At 37.1% G+C, this 15,157-nt stretch overlaps 1 protein-coding gene across 1 annotated transcript in view; it reads left to right on the plus strand.

The window, feature by feature from the left end:
* LOC108708683 (short transient receptor potential channel 4) overlaps positions 1-8,897 on the plus strand; it is a 144,442-nt gene extending 135,545 nt beyond the window's left edge. Inside the window, exon 11 of the mRNA XM_018247635.2 lies at positions 5,121-8,897. Coding sequence (XP_018103124.1) covers positions 5,121-5,813 — 693 coding nt within the window. The 3' untranslated portion in view covers positions 5,814-8,897. The remainder of the gene's footprint in view (positions 1-5,120) is intronic.
* The last annotated feature ends 6,260 nt before the right edge of the window (positions 8,898-15,157 follow it).

A 15,157-nucleotide genomic window follows, 5' to 3' on the forward strand; every position in this document is an offset into this window, starting at 1 on the left:
AATTAGGAAGTAGTATAGTGTATATTAACATAAAAAATAATCATTATGAAAACAATTTGGATCTTTCAAAAGGCCTTTAAAACCTGTCAAAATTACACATACAGGTATGGAATCTGTTATCTGGAAACTGTTATCCAGAAAGCTCCGAATCACTGAAAGATTGTCTCCCGTAGACTCCATTTTATAGAAACAATGTGAATTTTTAAAAATAAGTTGTTTTTTCTCTGTAAAAATAAAACAGTACCTTGTAGTTGATCCAAACTAAGAAAGAATTAATCCTTATTGGAAGCAAAACCAGCCTATTGTTTTTATTGCATGTTTACAAGATTTTCTAGTAGACTTAATGAAGATCTGAATTACAGAAAGATCCGTTATCTGGAAAACCACAGGTCCTGAGCATTCTGGATAACAAGTCCCATACCTGTAATATGGATAGGATATAGGAAGTGTGCTACTGTATCCTACTGGAGCCAACAGGATGACCTATTCCTAAATACCTTTGTAACTGATCAAAGGGAAAAAATCCAAATATATAATATGTCCTTTATAACTGTTCATGTAGTATGGCTTTAAATGCTTGAAACAACTTACTTCAGTATCAGTTAAATATATAATTTGGAAAAACCCACCATTACATTACAGATGACATTGTTATTGAGTATCATGATATAACTGATATTACCGAGACGTGGTGGGATACAACAATGACTGACCTGTGAATTTTGATGGATATAACCTTTTTAGAAGGGACAGAAGGAACTTAAAAATATAAGCTTTTTCTTTTTGCAAAACCATTTGAAGCCATACACTACAGAAATGATTCAGTATAGCACTGAGGACAGTGTGGGGGCATTATAGTTAGAGTGATAAGATGACTAAGAAGCTTATAATTACAATATGCTACAAACCTCCCTGTATAAATGAAGAGGATGAGGCTCAGCTGCTATTAAAATGGAAAACAAATTCACAAACAGGTCAAGCTTTAATCATTGGTGAGCAAAGTACTTAACTTACTTCTGTAGAGTACCTGGAGTAACTTCCGTTTCCCCGTTTGCCATGTTAAGCTCAAGAAATAAAAAAATATATTTTGCGGAGGATTACAAAAATAAGACAAAAAAAAGTTAGGTTACCTCTATTCATTGAACTCATGTTGAAAAAGGGGGTATACTTCCTCTTTAAGTACTGTCTCTGATGCTCACTGATGAAACTAGATTCAATTTCATGGGCAGTTCATTGGCAAATGAGGTTCCATGTTTATAGATGCAAGGTTAGGCAATTGGCTAGAAAGAACATGAATGCTAATGTAGGGATGTGAAAATCTTAGACACCCTTACACTTTACAGACAGGGACATCCCTAGTAATATGGACACCTCAGTGGGACCTTGTGCTTATGTAACCCATGTAGTTCACACAGTGTACACCAGATGGCACTGTGCCAGAGTATAAAAGGTTTAGGAACCATGTGCTCTGGGTCCATAGCTTTAGCCCAACCAAGCAGGCTGGAAGGTAATGAGTAGTGTTGACCCTAGGCGCCTTGGCCCTAGTAATTAGACAGCTATACTCGAGTGATAGAGAGGTTATTTAGTTGAGCAGCTCAAGGCTCCGCCGAGGAGATTAGAGGGATTAAGATCCCAGGGTATTACTGACCCGGAGTAAGGAACCAAGTGTTGAGATAGGGATGTCAGGAGTTCCCCTAGTCTGCCACTGGAAGATATCCTGAAAACTGGGCAATACCCATCACATGCTGTCAACTTACTCTCTGCTGTTTATTCCCTAGCCTGTGGGGATTCAGCCTATACGGGCTGTGAGCATATGCTTCCTTTATGCTGCTGTGTATGTTCTATGCTCCATTGTGGATCAATGTGCTGAATGATCTATGTGCTATTGTTCAATAAACACAGTTCTTTGTTCAACCGTTAAAGACCGTCAAAGCTTCTGGCCTCTTCTCACCTTACCACCTGCCTGCTTGATCCAATTCCCTCAAAACTTCTCCGCAATACCAATCCTTGTCTAATCAAAGCCTTAACTCACCTATTTAATCTTTCGCTCTCAACTGGACTGTTTCCTTCTCAACTAAAACATGCTCTTGTCACCCCCATTCTGAAAAAACCCTCTCTTGATCCCTCCAATCTTGACAACCTCCGACCTATCTCTCTGCTACCTTTCATCTCTAAACTACTTGAGCGCCTAGTCTACAACCGACTTACCTCATTCCTCTCTGACAATAACCTGCTGGACCCCCTACAATCTGGTTTTAAGCCACAACACTCCACGGAAACTGCCCTGACTCGACTAACTAATGACCTTTTAACCGCTAAAGCCAACAATCATTTCTCACTACTAATACTGCTTGACCTCTCAGCCGCATTTGACACTGTAGATCACCCTCTCCTCCTCCAGTCCCTCCAGTCGCTTGGCCTTCGTGACACAGCCCTGTCCTGGTTCTCTTCTTACATCACCAATCGTTCCTTCAGTGTCTCCTACAATGGAGTATCATCTTCTCCCCTACCTCTTTCTGTTGGAGTTCCTCAAGGCTCTGTCCTGGGACCATTACTATTCTCCCTCTATACTTCCTCCCTTGGCAAATTGATAAATTCATATGGTTTCCACTACCACCTCTATGCTGACGATACTCAGATCTATCTCTCATCTCCTGATCTCAACCCAGAACTCCTAACTCGCGTCTCCTCCTGCCTGTCCGCTATCTCTACCTGGATGTCGCAACGCTACCTTAAATTAAACCTCTCTAAAACTGAAATGGTTCTCTTTCCTCCAATTAACACCAGTAGCATCCCCGACGTATCCATCATAGTTAACAATTCCACTATCACCCCCTCTCCCCAAGCCCGGTGCCTTGGGGTAATCCTAGATTCTGCCCTGTCATTCACTCCTCATATCCAGTCACTTATTAAATCATGTCACTTCCACCTAAGGAACATTTCCAAAATACGATCATTTATCACCCAAGACGCTGCCAAAATTCTTATTCACTCTCTCATTATATCGCGTCTAGACTACTGCAACTCTCTTTTAATTGGTCTCCCCCTCCAGAGACTGTCACCTCTCCAGTCCATAATGAACACTGCTGCGAGGCTCATACACCTCAGCAACCGCTCCTCCTCTGCCTCACCATTCTGTCAATCCCTGCACTGGCTTCCGTTACCTTTCAGAATCAAATTCAAATTAATGACACTGACTTTCAAAGCACTTCACAACTCTGCTCCACCCTACATCTCTGAACTTATCTCTATATACTCACCCACTCGCTTACTATGCTCCTCTACTGACCTGCTACTCAACTCTTCTCTCATTACCTCCTCACATGCTCGCATTCAAGACTTTGGAAGGGCTGCACCCCTCCTCTGGAACGCTCTCCCACGGTCTGTCCGACTTTCTCCCAACCTTTCTGCTTTCAAAAAATCTCTGAAAACGCACTTCTTTCGAGAAGCCTACCCTCACTCTGCTTAACTACCAAACGCAACACCACATACAACACCACATTTCTCACCCACTTACTTCGATTTTGCCCACTCCCACACCTTGTGTATTACTCTCTTCCCTTTAGACTGTATGCCTATGCATAGGGCCTTCCTCACCTCTTTGTACCTGTATTGATTGTGATGTTTGTTACTCCATATATTCTATATATGTAATTCATGTGATGTAGTTGTATATTCACATTTACTTTACAGTGCTACGCAATATGTTGGCGCTATATAAATACATGTTAATAATAATAATAATAATAATAATAACTACTGGCCCATCATTGTGCTATCGCACCAGGTTACAGTAACACTACACCCCTGCCTCCACCGCGTTGCGAGGGCTTACCCCTGAGAAAGAGAGTGGTCTCAGCCCACAAAGGAAAGTAGTTAAAACTGCCCTAGCACAAGTCAGTTTACTATAGCGCTACACTAGTTATACACTAAATGGATCTGTGTTAAAGGAAAGGGAAACGTGGGTTATTATTGATGAAACACCTTGCAGTGACAGTCATTGTCTACTAAAGCTAATTAGGTATCTCCTTTTATCCAAGTCGAGATAAAAGCATATTTGATCCCTTTATAGATCCCTGGTAAACCTCACCTTGAGTGTGCTGTACAGTCATGGGAGCCATTCCAACAATATTATTGAGTTGGAAAAAGTACAGACATGTAACCGGTAAAATGAATGAAGCACTTCAGTTATGAGGAAAGGCTATCTGTTGGGTTTGTTTTCTTTGGAGTATCATTCTTTCCAAACACATATTGCAGTAAATACAAAATTGAGTATATTTTTTTTTGTGGAAATTAACAAAGGGATTACCCCTTTTTTTATCTGTAACAAAGCAAATGGTTGACCATTTTGGGAGATGAGGTGGAAGGCTTTGTTTTGTAATTTTGTGATGTCTAATGGCTAGTAGTGATGGGTGAATTTTGTCTTGTTTTTGACGCCGGCATCCGTATTTTTGATGCCGGCGTCCATTTTAGCCAGCAAATTTTTGCAGCCGTTTTGCAAATTTATTCACCGGTGGCGAATCACACAAATTCGCTGCAAATTCGCACCTGGCGAATAAATTCGCCCATCACTAATGGCTAGTTGATTGGGCAAAATATCCCAGGCTACAGTTGATATTGTGTTTCTATATTCTTTATGTAATATTATTAATAATAATATTAATAATAAAAAATAATAATAATAAAGTCCCAGTGTGCATCTATATAATATAATGCTGTTACACAAATTACTAGATAGCACTTGTGCATTTGCTTGCTATTTTGTAGTATACAGTATATATATCAATGATTAATGAAAAACACTCCTGGCCTCCCCCCCCCCCCCCGCCAAAGACATAAGATATGATTGTATTTGTATGATGCTTCCATCAAACAAGGTTAATAGAGTGCTAATAACGTTGCACAAAACAGTACCATTATATTGGCTTCATGATTACCTAAATCCTAGTCAATGCACAATTATTTTCCAGTTTTACTGCGTTGTGCCCCAACAGTACATATAATATTGCTCCCTAATCTCACACAGGACAGAATTGTATAACAATAAAATGTACTGTATGTAAACTTAGTCATTTAAAAAAACTAAATCTATTTTTTATGTTGCTTTAATTTTGTTACAGGAATTAAAGCAGGACATTTCTAGCTTTCGCTTTGAGGTTTTGGGGTTGCTTAAAGGAAACAAATTTAATATCCAATCTTCAAAAATGAATAATGGCGTTGCAGATATCCTAGAGACTGAAGAAAAAAGTAAAATAAAGGAAAAAAGAAGTCGATCACAGAAAAAAACTTTCAGCCTCTTTGACATAACCACTATGATCCATCCCAAATCGGCAGTAATCGCCTCTGAAGTACAAAACAGCGTGAGCAATGGGTCTGCCTTATTGGCCTCAGAACTAACCAAGGAGAAACAGAGAAAAAACAGCTTTGTCACAGACATAAAAAACTTAGGCTTTTTCCACAGTCGTCCCAAATCAAACTTCTCAGTTCCGATTTCCAAGACAATCTACTCTGTTTCTGAAGAGGTCGCCAACCAAGACACGGAATCGTGTGAAAACACAGTTGACGTACAAGTCAAAGATTCAGGGCCAAACTGCGAACTAAATGTCAATAAATTAAAGGAACAATATTCCCTCCCTCCCAGCATAGAAAATACCTCAGAAATTCTGTCTCTTGAACCCTTGGACAGTCAACACAGTTCTGTAGTTTTAACGGAACATTCTGCAGATGCCCGTAAACAAACTGATTCGCCTGCTGACGAAAATAGCACAACGGTTGACTCTGTCAATGAAGAAGATTCTACAACAAGACTGTGATTTAAAAAAAAAAAATACAGGTTCTGTATATATATACTGTAAATATATAATTTTATATCTTTCATTTTTGGAATGTCTGGACTTTGCACAGATTCATTAACACTTTGTCTGTAAATATTATAAATGCAGAGATGTTAAAGTTGTAAAAAAAGGCAATATACTGTTGGGATATTCTCTTTTATGACATGTAACATAGCAATTCACGTTCATATATAAAAAGGCAAGTTTTGCAATAACATTTTTAAATGAAGAGATGTTGTGACCAAAGCCAGAGTTGGTCACTAATGTAGGAGAGAGGCATTTCCATCTATGGTTAGCAACATTTACCATGAGCTAGATGTGTCTGCGTTTATTGAGTTCATTTCCATGTTATATGTAACATGTATATTTGCATCACTATAATTGTGCATTAGGGTTTTTTTTAATATCTTATGTAAAGAAGTATGGATATGCTCATGTCTTGTTTCCTAAAACCCAATATGAACAGGCAACATTATACATATACACCACTATTATTATTATTATTTGTTTGACTGAATGATTGAGCAAGTTGAGTAATTTATGGACTTTGGACAGCACTAATAATAATATTTCTGACTTGAGGGCCAGCAAAAAGTTGTCATGTTTGCAGGACCTACAGTATATCAACGTACAGTAATTCGGTTACATCAGGGTCACTCCATAAGGCACTTCCCTTCATGGTAAATGACATCATGGATGACATCAAATATGACCATAAACCGTGATCCATCCTGATAATAAAAATAACAAAGAAATAAGAAGAAATATTGTTAAGGGCAAGGATTCCTGATGATTTTTTTTCCAAGAATTACCATGATTTTCCATGTGTCATTCATTTAATCTATACAGGTACACAGTCTCTCTCACGTACACTATTCTATGCAAAATATGCATAACGAAAGCTTTCAGTCTCAAGCAAATGCAATGCATTTGTTAACACTACAGAAACTGTCGCGCATTATGTATGTTGTGAATTCTTGTTGCATGTTTCAAGACTCATACTGTTAATTTGCCTTAGACATAATTTATGGCAGAATTAAAATTGCTGCTCAGGGAATTCACAGCTATTTTTTATGCTGCTTGTGTACAGTAAAACATACAACCATGAGACAGGGATTGGAGCAAACACTCCTTTTGGTGTGGACCATGGAGAACTCAAAGTCAAGAAAACCTGAACTAATCCCATCCTTGACAAATAGGGGCAGATTTATAAAGATTCGAGTTGTTCTTTCCATGAAGGTTTTTGCCCGAAATCTTGAATGATCCGAGTGATTCGAGGTTTTTTTAAAATTCATTTTCACTAATTTGAAGTTTTTGGGTTGCGGGACTCGAACTCGCTGTTTCAGGTTTTTGTCATTCAAGTTTTTTCTTAAATAAGATACCATTCGAGTGAATATGAGTTCATTCGAGGTAAAAAAAAAAACCTCTAACACTCGACCTTTGCTAAATAACCCCCATAGTGTAGCACAAATTTTAATTTCATCACACATACTTTGTTTAGAGTACTACAAGAGTGCTGCTCTTATGTAATTTTCAGTAGTGATGGGCGAATTTGTCCCGTTTCGCATGGCCGGAAAATTTGCGAATTTCCCATGAAATTCTCGAAACGGCGAGAAATCCATGAAAGGCGAATTTTGACGCGCGTGTCAATTTTAAAGCCTGCATCAATTTGCGCCTGCCGAATTTATTCTTCCATCACTAATTTTCAGTACCACTCAGTTGTACACTATTGTTATCTGTACATGTGCTAAGCTATTTCTAAAAAAATCAGTACATTATATAGCATGATAAAGAAGCTAAGCAAGCATAACCAGTGGGAAATGTTGATATATCTTGTATACATGGATTCTATATTTGTCCTATAGTATATTTTCTTCTCCTCAGAGGTGTTTAGTATCTGCTGACCTTGTGAAAATGGCATTTCTGAAATCATTAGAGACCTCGATATCTGATATTTGTATGGTAACTAATAGAACATGTATAAGAGAAAAAAGTTTTGCACTATAAAACCAATTCTAGTAGGCTTCAGGGCTTCATGTTTTTTTTAAAAAAAAAATAGTCATTACTAGTTTACACTTAACAAAACAAGCATACCATAAATGTTAGACACAACATTTAACTAGCTTCTCATTTAAAAAATTTTGGCTTTGGTTTAGACCCTTTTTGGCACAGAATTTGCATGTTATATTGTTGTCCTGAGTGCATTAGGTTTGCATTTAGATTACTTGAGGGATTATCCTAGAGCAGGGGTCCGCAACCTTTTCACCACATTCAAATGTAAAATGAGTTGAAGAACAACACAAGCATAAAAAAGTCCCTGATTTTGCCAAATAAGGGGCGTGATTTGCTATTTGGTAGCCCCTATGTTAACTGGTAGCCTTTGGGAGGCTCCGTTTGGCAATACATTAAATAAAACTTGCCTCCAAGCCAGGAATTCAAAAATAAGAACCTGAGACCACTGGGAACAACATCCAATGGGTTGGTGAGCAACATGTTGCTCCCGAGCCACTGGTTGGGGATCACTGTTCCAAACTATTAGTTCTAATATTCGGTTGAATAAACATTGCACCGGTACCTTTCAGAAGTTATCAATGTCTTCAACATTCAGATTAGAGCACTGTCCTTCACTTCCCTAAAAAAATATGTCAGTGGACGTGTGACTTTTTCCATGCAAAGTACATTGGAGACAATGGTGTTTTCTGCACAATTGGGCATAAAAAGGTCCTTGTGTTATTTTGAAGAAATGTAGTCACCTTGAATCCAATACAATGTTTGCCAATGGCAAAATGTTGAATTTCACCACAAATGCATGCCTAGTAAAAATTTAGCTCACTGTGGTGAATAATATGGTGAATAAAACCTATATTATTTACCTATGTCAGGATATCAACAATATAGTTTTTATGCTTGGGTTTCAAGCTAACTACCCTTTTCCAACACAAAAAAGGACACTAACAGTTAGCAAAGACAAAAATATGAAACATAAACTTAAACCTCAATTTTTTTCTGGTTGAGTTTTTAAAGGGAAAAAAAATTTTGAGGGGGAAAAAATAGAATTTTTAGAGATTTGTTACCCCAAAGCTGCAAAATCAAAATCTGAAAATACTCCATCTCAAATCTGTCAAAGTCATGTAGAGGTCAATGGCAGATGTCCCTGAAGATAAGTGATGAGCAAATGTTTTTGCCAGCCATGGATTTGCAGCAAAATTCTGAATTTTGCCATGTGCAAATGTTTTCTCAAAACTGCAGCGAAAATTCCATAAGAAAAAATGTCCATTGACTTTAATGCACTTGGAGAAAAAAAGTTGCCAAAAGAAAAAAGTGAATTGCTCACAATGGCAGGTTACAGACTTACCCAAACTCCCCTTCCAAAGTACTCCAGAGGGTCTAGCGAGGGCCAGGTGTGCCCACAATCATGCAGGGCTCCTCAACTGCAGCATACAACACATAAGAAAAAGAATGGCACACCGCCTCTTGAAGTAAAAATTACTATTTATTAAACCATTAAAAAGTTAGGTAGTTGGAGTGCATATGACCCTAAAATGTTTCGGGAACACCCTTTGATCTTAGGACAGATTTGCTCATTACTACTGAAAATGTTTCTTGACATCGTGATCGTTGATGGTTTTCGTCCAATAATTTGATAAATGCACGTTTTTGCGGCAATAATTGGAGGTTAATTGGAGTTAGGTTGACTTGTTTTTTTTTAAAAAAATTAGATAAACTGGGGTTTTAGTAAATAACCCCCTTATAGAATATTGCCATAACATGCAAAACTTAATTCTTTAATTATGGGGTTTTTTTCAATGAAAAGGAAGAAGTGTTGATTTCAATCCAATGATATTTTACTATCTTGGAATCTTCTAGAATACCTGTTTTTTCAGATTCAAAGTAAGCTGTGTCTTACCTTGTGTAACAATTCCTTCACTAACAGCAGTTAGTCATTACTTGCTCTTCACATAATTACATTTAGATCACTTTAATAAATCCAATAAGATGGGTGTGCTTTAATTATGCAGATGTTAATCGATGTTGGTATAAAGGCTGTATTTATTAAAACTGTTACTTGTTCCAAAAAGCTTTGTGACAATACATTTCCAAAAATAATGACATGTAAATTATGCATATATGTGAATAATATAATTACATTTGATTGCATATTCATATTTAATCACCTAGATATTAATTAATGGCAAAAGTGTATCTAATGAAAATTAATTTGATGCATAGACCAGTTTTAGATGAGATGTCATTATAGTCACAAATCAACTTAATATATATTATTTTATATGCTATATAATGAGTTTTCATTAGAAGATGTTACAAAATGCCCAATGAAACTTTATAGCATACAGTATATGCAGTGGGCCACAAAGAGTCTTAAAGGCAGTGGATTACACCCATGGTAAGGTTTGCCAAATAACCAAATTGTATAAAAATGAGGGAGAAACATGTCATCTGGACTTGCAGGAGGGTCAAGGCCCCTCTTTGATTAAGCATAAAAAAACGTGTTCAGATAGGCCACCAATGTTGTGTTAGCTATATCATTTCACAGTTATTTGCATCCTTTGACAAATAAAACCACAAAACCTGGACTTTTGACTTGGACCTCCCAAGAAGATGATAAGTATAGTGACAAATAATAATTTCAGTGCCTCAAATATTATGCATTCACATAGATTGAGTCAGCTGCACTTCCCAAGATTTGGCATCGAATGACTGTGTCCTTCTCATTGATTCTTTACAAATTAAATATATATTTAAGAGGAGATGTAGCTGATACAAAGGAGATCATGATGCCCCATCAGACAAATCATGACGGGTCTTGACCCACAGATTAGTAGGCATCAATAAGGCTTAAACTGAGAAAACTATTTTAAGATAACAAAATTAGCACATTTAGGGGGCCCATTTACTTTGAGTGAAGGAATAGAGGAAAAAAACTTCGAATTTCGAATGTATTTTTTGGCTACTTCGACCATCGAATGGGCTACTTCGACCTTCGACTTCGATTCAAACGATTCAAACTAAAAATCGTTCGACTATTCGACCATTTGATAGTCGAAGTACTGTCTCTTTAAAAAATACTTCGACCCCCACCTAAAACCTACCGAGGTCAATGTTAGGGGGTCCCCATAGGCTTCCTAACAATTTTCTGATCAAAGGAAAATCCTTCGATCGATGGAACAATTATTCCTTCGTCGTAGGAATAGCGCTAAATCCTTCGACTTCGATATTCGAAGTCGAAGGATTTCAATTCGGCAGTCGAATATCGAGGGTTAATTAACCCTCGATATTCGACCATAAGTAAATTTGCCCCTTAAACAATAAATACATATTTGTACATATATTCTTCACTTTAGTGAAAACCAAGAATTAATTTTTATAGTTTCTATCGAAGTACCACTGCAGTCTAGACGGGGTTAAATGAGACTAGATAGAAGAGTTCAATTGATAAAATAAAACAAAAAAAGTTAAAATAAGCAGAGAATTATAATTGAATGAAATTTTATGAAATAGAAACCCTCCATGTAAATAGAAACAACACAGCACCAATTAATGAGTGCATGTCAACAAGTTTATATAAACAGTTTAGGGTATCCAAGCTATGTTTAAAGTACTTTATGTACAGTGGTCCAACAAACTGTAGGCAACAAGCATAATTTCAGTATAAATTCTGATAATACTTGAGTGAAGAAACCCTAGCTTTTGTTCTGGTCTTCTGTAATAAAACTCAATTCCCATTGTACTTCTGTTGTAACAATGACTCAAAAATGACCAGAAAATGAGCTTCAGCAAAGTCATGACCAAGAACACCTGACGACTCACGAAAGGGGATTAACACAAGGTTTAAGTCAGGCCTGTCAAATAGTTTTGTTTAATAAATTCTATCACTGTGATTTTAAACATCCCTCAAAATCAACTATTGGTGTGGTATAGATGGCATTATACGGGACATATTTATCTTTCTGTACGGTTTTCTGCCTGTTTCTCTTAAGGTGGGAAATGGAATCATGTAGACGTGGCACATATGAAAGTATCTGGACTTGTGTCATTCTGGTGTCTATTAAAAATGTGTATTTCATATGTGAATAAGATGTTAAGGGCATGTCCAACATCAACAGAGATTATGAAAAATGTGCCAAAAAGTATAATAATAAAATTCTGATATTTTCCATATTAAAATTAGGCCACTGCTTTGTCCCACCTGTGTCTATGTATGTCGTATGTTGTTCTTCCGAATATGGACTGTAGGTTTCTGCTATGGGGGTTGTGTTCTTGCCGCTGTTGATATTGGAGATTTCTCCTCTGCTATCTGTGGCTCTGTTATCTGTGCGACTCCACTCTACAGTCAATCAGCTTCCAGGTGCAACATTTATATGGCTGTCACTGCTTCTCTTGAAGAACTATGAGAACTGGTTGCCTAAAACAAGTGTACGGGTAACAACCAGTGTTTCTGAATGAAGGTCTACCTACCACCTGAATGGCGCTCCACCCATCTCAGCTATAGGTATTTTAGGCTGTACATTTATCATTACCATGGAAACTGGTGACAGGTCTATTGTGACATGAAGACCACCATCAATTTCATCCTTATTACAGCAGCACAAAAACGGAAAAAATGTAGAGCACACACTATCCTCAGAAGTAAAAAACACTTTTTATTGTTGCATTAAAATGCACAAGTAGCTGCTGTGTAATAGACGCCTTATGTGTTTCGAGAACACCCCTTACTCATAGGCTGTGATTAAAGGGTTTACCCGAAATTAGTAAGGCGTCTATCACGCAGCAGCCACTTGTGCTTTTTTAATGCCACAATAAAAAGTGTTTTTTTACTTTTGAGGATAGTGTGCTCTACATTTTTTTTCTGTTTTGTTCTGGATGATCGCAGTTTGAGGAGTTCTGCCTGAATGCAGGCACACTGAATCCTCTATAGCCCCTCTGAGATACTCAGCAAGTGGAGCAGGGTTGTGTCCAAATTGTTTCTTGAGTTATTACAACAGCAGTCAAAAGTCTTCCTGGCATTTATAGTATAGGAAATATGGAGCAATGTAATTTATAATTCAACAAATAGAATACAAACCTGCTAACTGAACCTGAACAGGTTAGCTCTTTGCTTATCATACCATAAAAATGAGACCCCCCCCCCATACTGACAATATTCACAGGTTTGCACATTCACATGCATCTGTTCGTATGACTTTTGATGACGTTATCCAATAAAATTCTTCTTTAAAATAACTGATCTGCATTTCGTTTAAATGTCCTTCTTCTGTTTATAAAATGGAGTCACTCCTGCTGTGCCTGGTTAAAAAGATAGATTATTTTCTGAAGGCAACTGGTTATTGTAGCAATTTAGTTGTACTTTACCCTAAAATTTTCCAGATGCATCATACTTAGTAAAGGAGAATAACTGTCTTGTGCCAATACTTGCTGGAGAAAGAAAACAAATGGGAGTCATTTAAACTCCGTTTTCTGGCGACAAATTACGTTTTTGCGAATATTTATGCTATAAAATAGTCTTGTTTTATGGCGGTTATTATGGCAATTTGAAATGTATCTTTAAAACGTATAAACTTTATTGACTGATGATTATACCATCCAACAGAACATTACCAGAGTAACACCAATCAAACATGTCTGTATCATATAAACCCTTCTGCCAATAGAATCATAGGAACAAGAAATCATACCAGTCAATCTCTTTGCTTCATAGAAATGCACAGTTTAATGTAGCCAATCACAATGAAACCAAAAAAGCGTAGAGGCTGATGAATCCTTGGACTGTGATTCCCACTGCCAATAATACACCTCTGAGCTGAAACTGCTGCTGTTGCAACAGATAGAAGCAGAAGCCAAAACATCCTCTCAGCAATCGCTACAGATCTCTCTCCTGTCAGCAAAGAATGATGGGTAAAAAAAAAGTATTATGGGATATTTCCTGCCTCTTGAGAATTTTCTGGAGAAAAAATACTTTTACGCCACTACATAGGTGGCGGTAAAATTTTATGACTTTTGCGACTTTTCGGACACGCGGTCTATATTTTTTTGATACCGGAGAATTTTTTTTTCCGCAGTAGTTTTGCAAATGTATTTGCCAGAGCGAAACATTGTACTCCCGCCTAATGGTTTACAGATTAGTGGTTCCCTTGTTTGTTATAATATATATATATACATATATAGTACTCCTATGGGCAGAACTCCGCTTCAATCTCAGCCCCAGGTGCACGGTAAAAAGTTCAAAAGTATTCTCAAACGAAGACCAGCAACACCGGGATTTCTCATGAAAAATAAATATATTAAAACGTACATCATGTGCAGCCAACGTGCCTTGAGAAAAGTCCCAGCTTTTCAAGAGAAATCCCGGTGTTGCTGGTCTTCATTTGAGTATATATATATATATATATATAGACAAATACAAGATTCCTCTGCACTCAACCCATTATCAATATATTTAAGACAGAGACATTTTGTGCATACTGCTACTGAAAAATGCCTTACCCTTTAAACAAAACAGGGATTGTTTGTCCATATATTGCAATATATTTAAGCTGGCCAACTACGTCAAAGTCATCCCATATCTGGCCAGTCCTATGCTCAATTTTCATCTGATTCATTAAGAATTCTATGGTTTAATTATACATTTTATAAAAGGGGCGAATACGTTTTACCTGCAACTTACTAGCTGCTTTCAAAGTAAAACTCCCAAACTTGGCTGCCCTTTTATTAGACACCAGTGGGATCACCTGACTATAGTTGGAGAGGGTGGGAGCTACAACATGGAGCTGGTCACTGCTCTTGTAGAACTATAACAAACAAGGGAAAGTTGTGCTCACCACTAGTTTTTAAAATCATTAGGCGGGGGTGCAATGAGGCTGTGACCACAAAATACATATAGACAAATACAATATATATATATATATATATATATATATATATATATATATATATATATATATATATATATATATATATATATATATATTTATATAGATATATATATATATATATAGATATATATATATATATATATATAGATATATATATATATATATATGTCGGTAGATCAATCAGACTTCTAAGTCTCCTAACATCGGAGCCTGACTTGGTGGATGTCACTTTGCAAATGATAGGTGACATATTAGTCACATTGATGAAATGGACTATATTTTAAGTGGACAGCCTTCGTACAAGTCATGTGGCTATGGATCTTGGCAGACTGGTTGCCTCACCACAGAACTGATTACCATTGATCTACGGACCCTGCGATGCTAGCACGGAGTTAACTCTAACCTTTTTTAGTCATGTCAGAGCCTTTGCCA

This window comes from Xenopus laevis, chromosome 2L (assembly GCF_017654675.1).
Source record: "Xenopus laevis strain J_2021 chromosome 2L, Xenopus_laevis_v10.1, whole genome shotgun sequence".
Taxonomy (NCBI): domain Eukaryota; kingdom Metazoa; phylum Chordata; class Amphibia; order Anura; family Pipidae; genus Xenopus; species Xenopus laevis.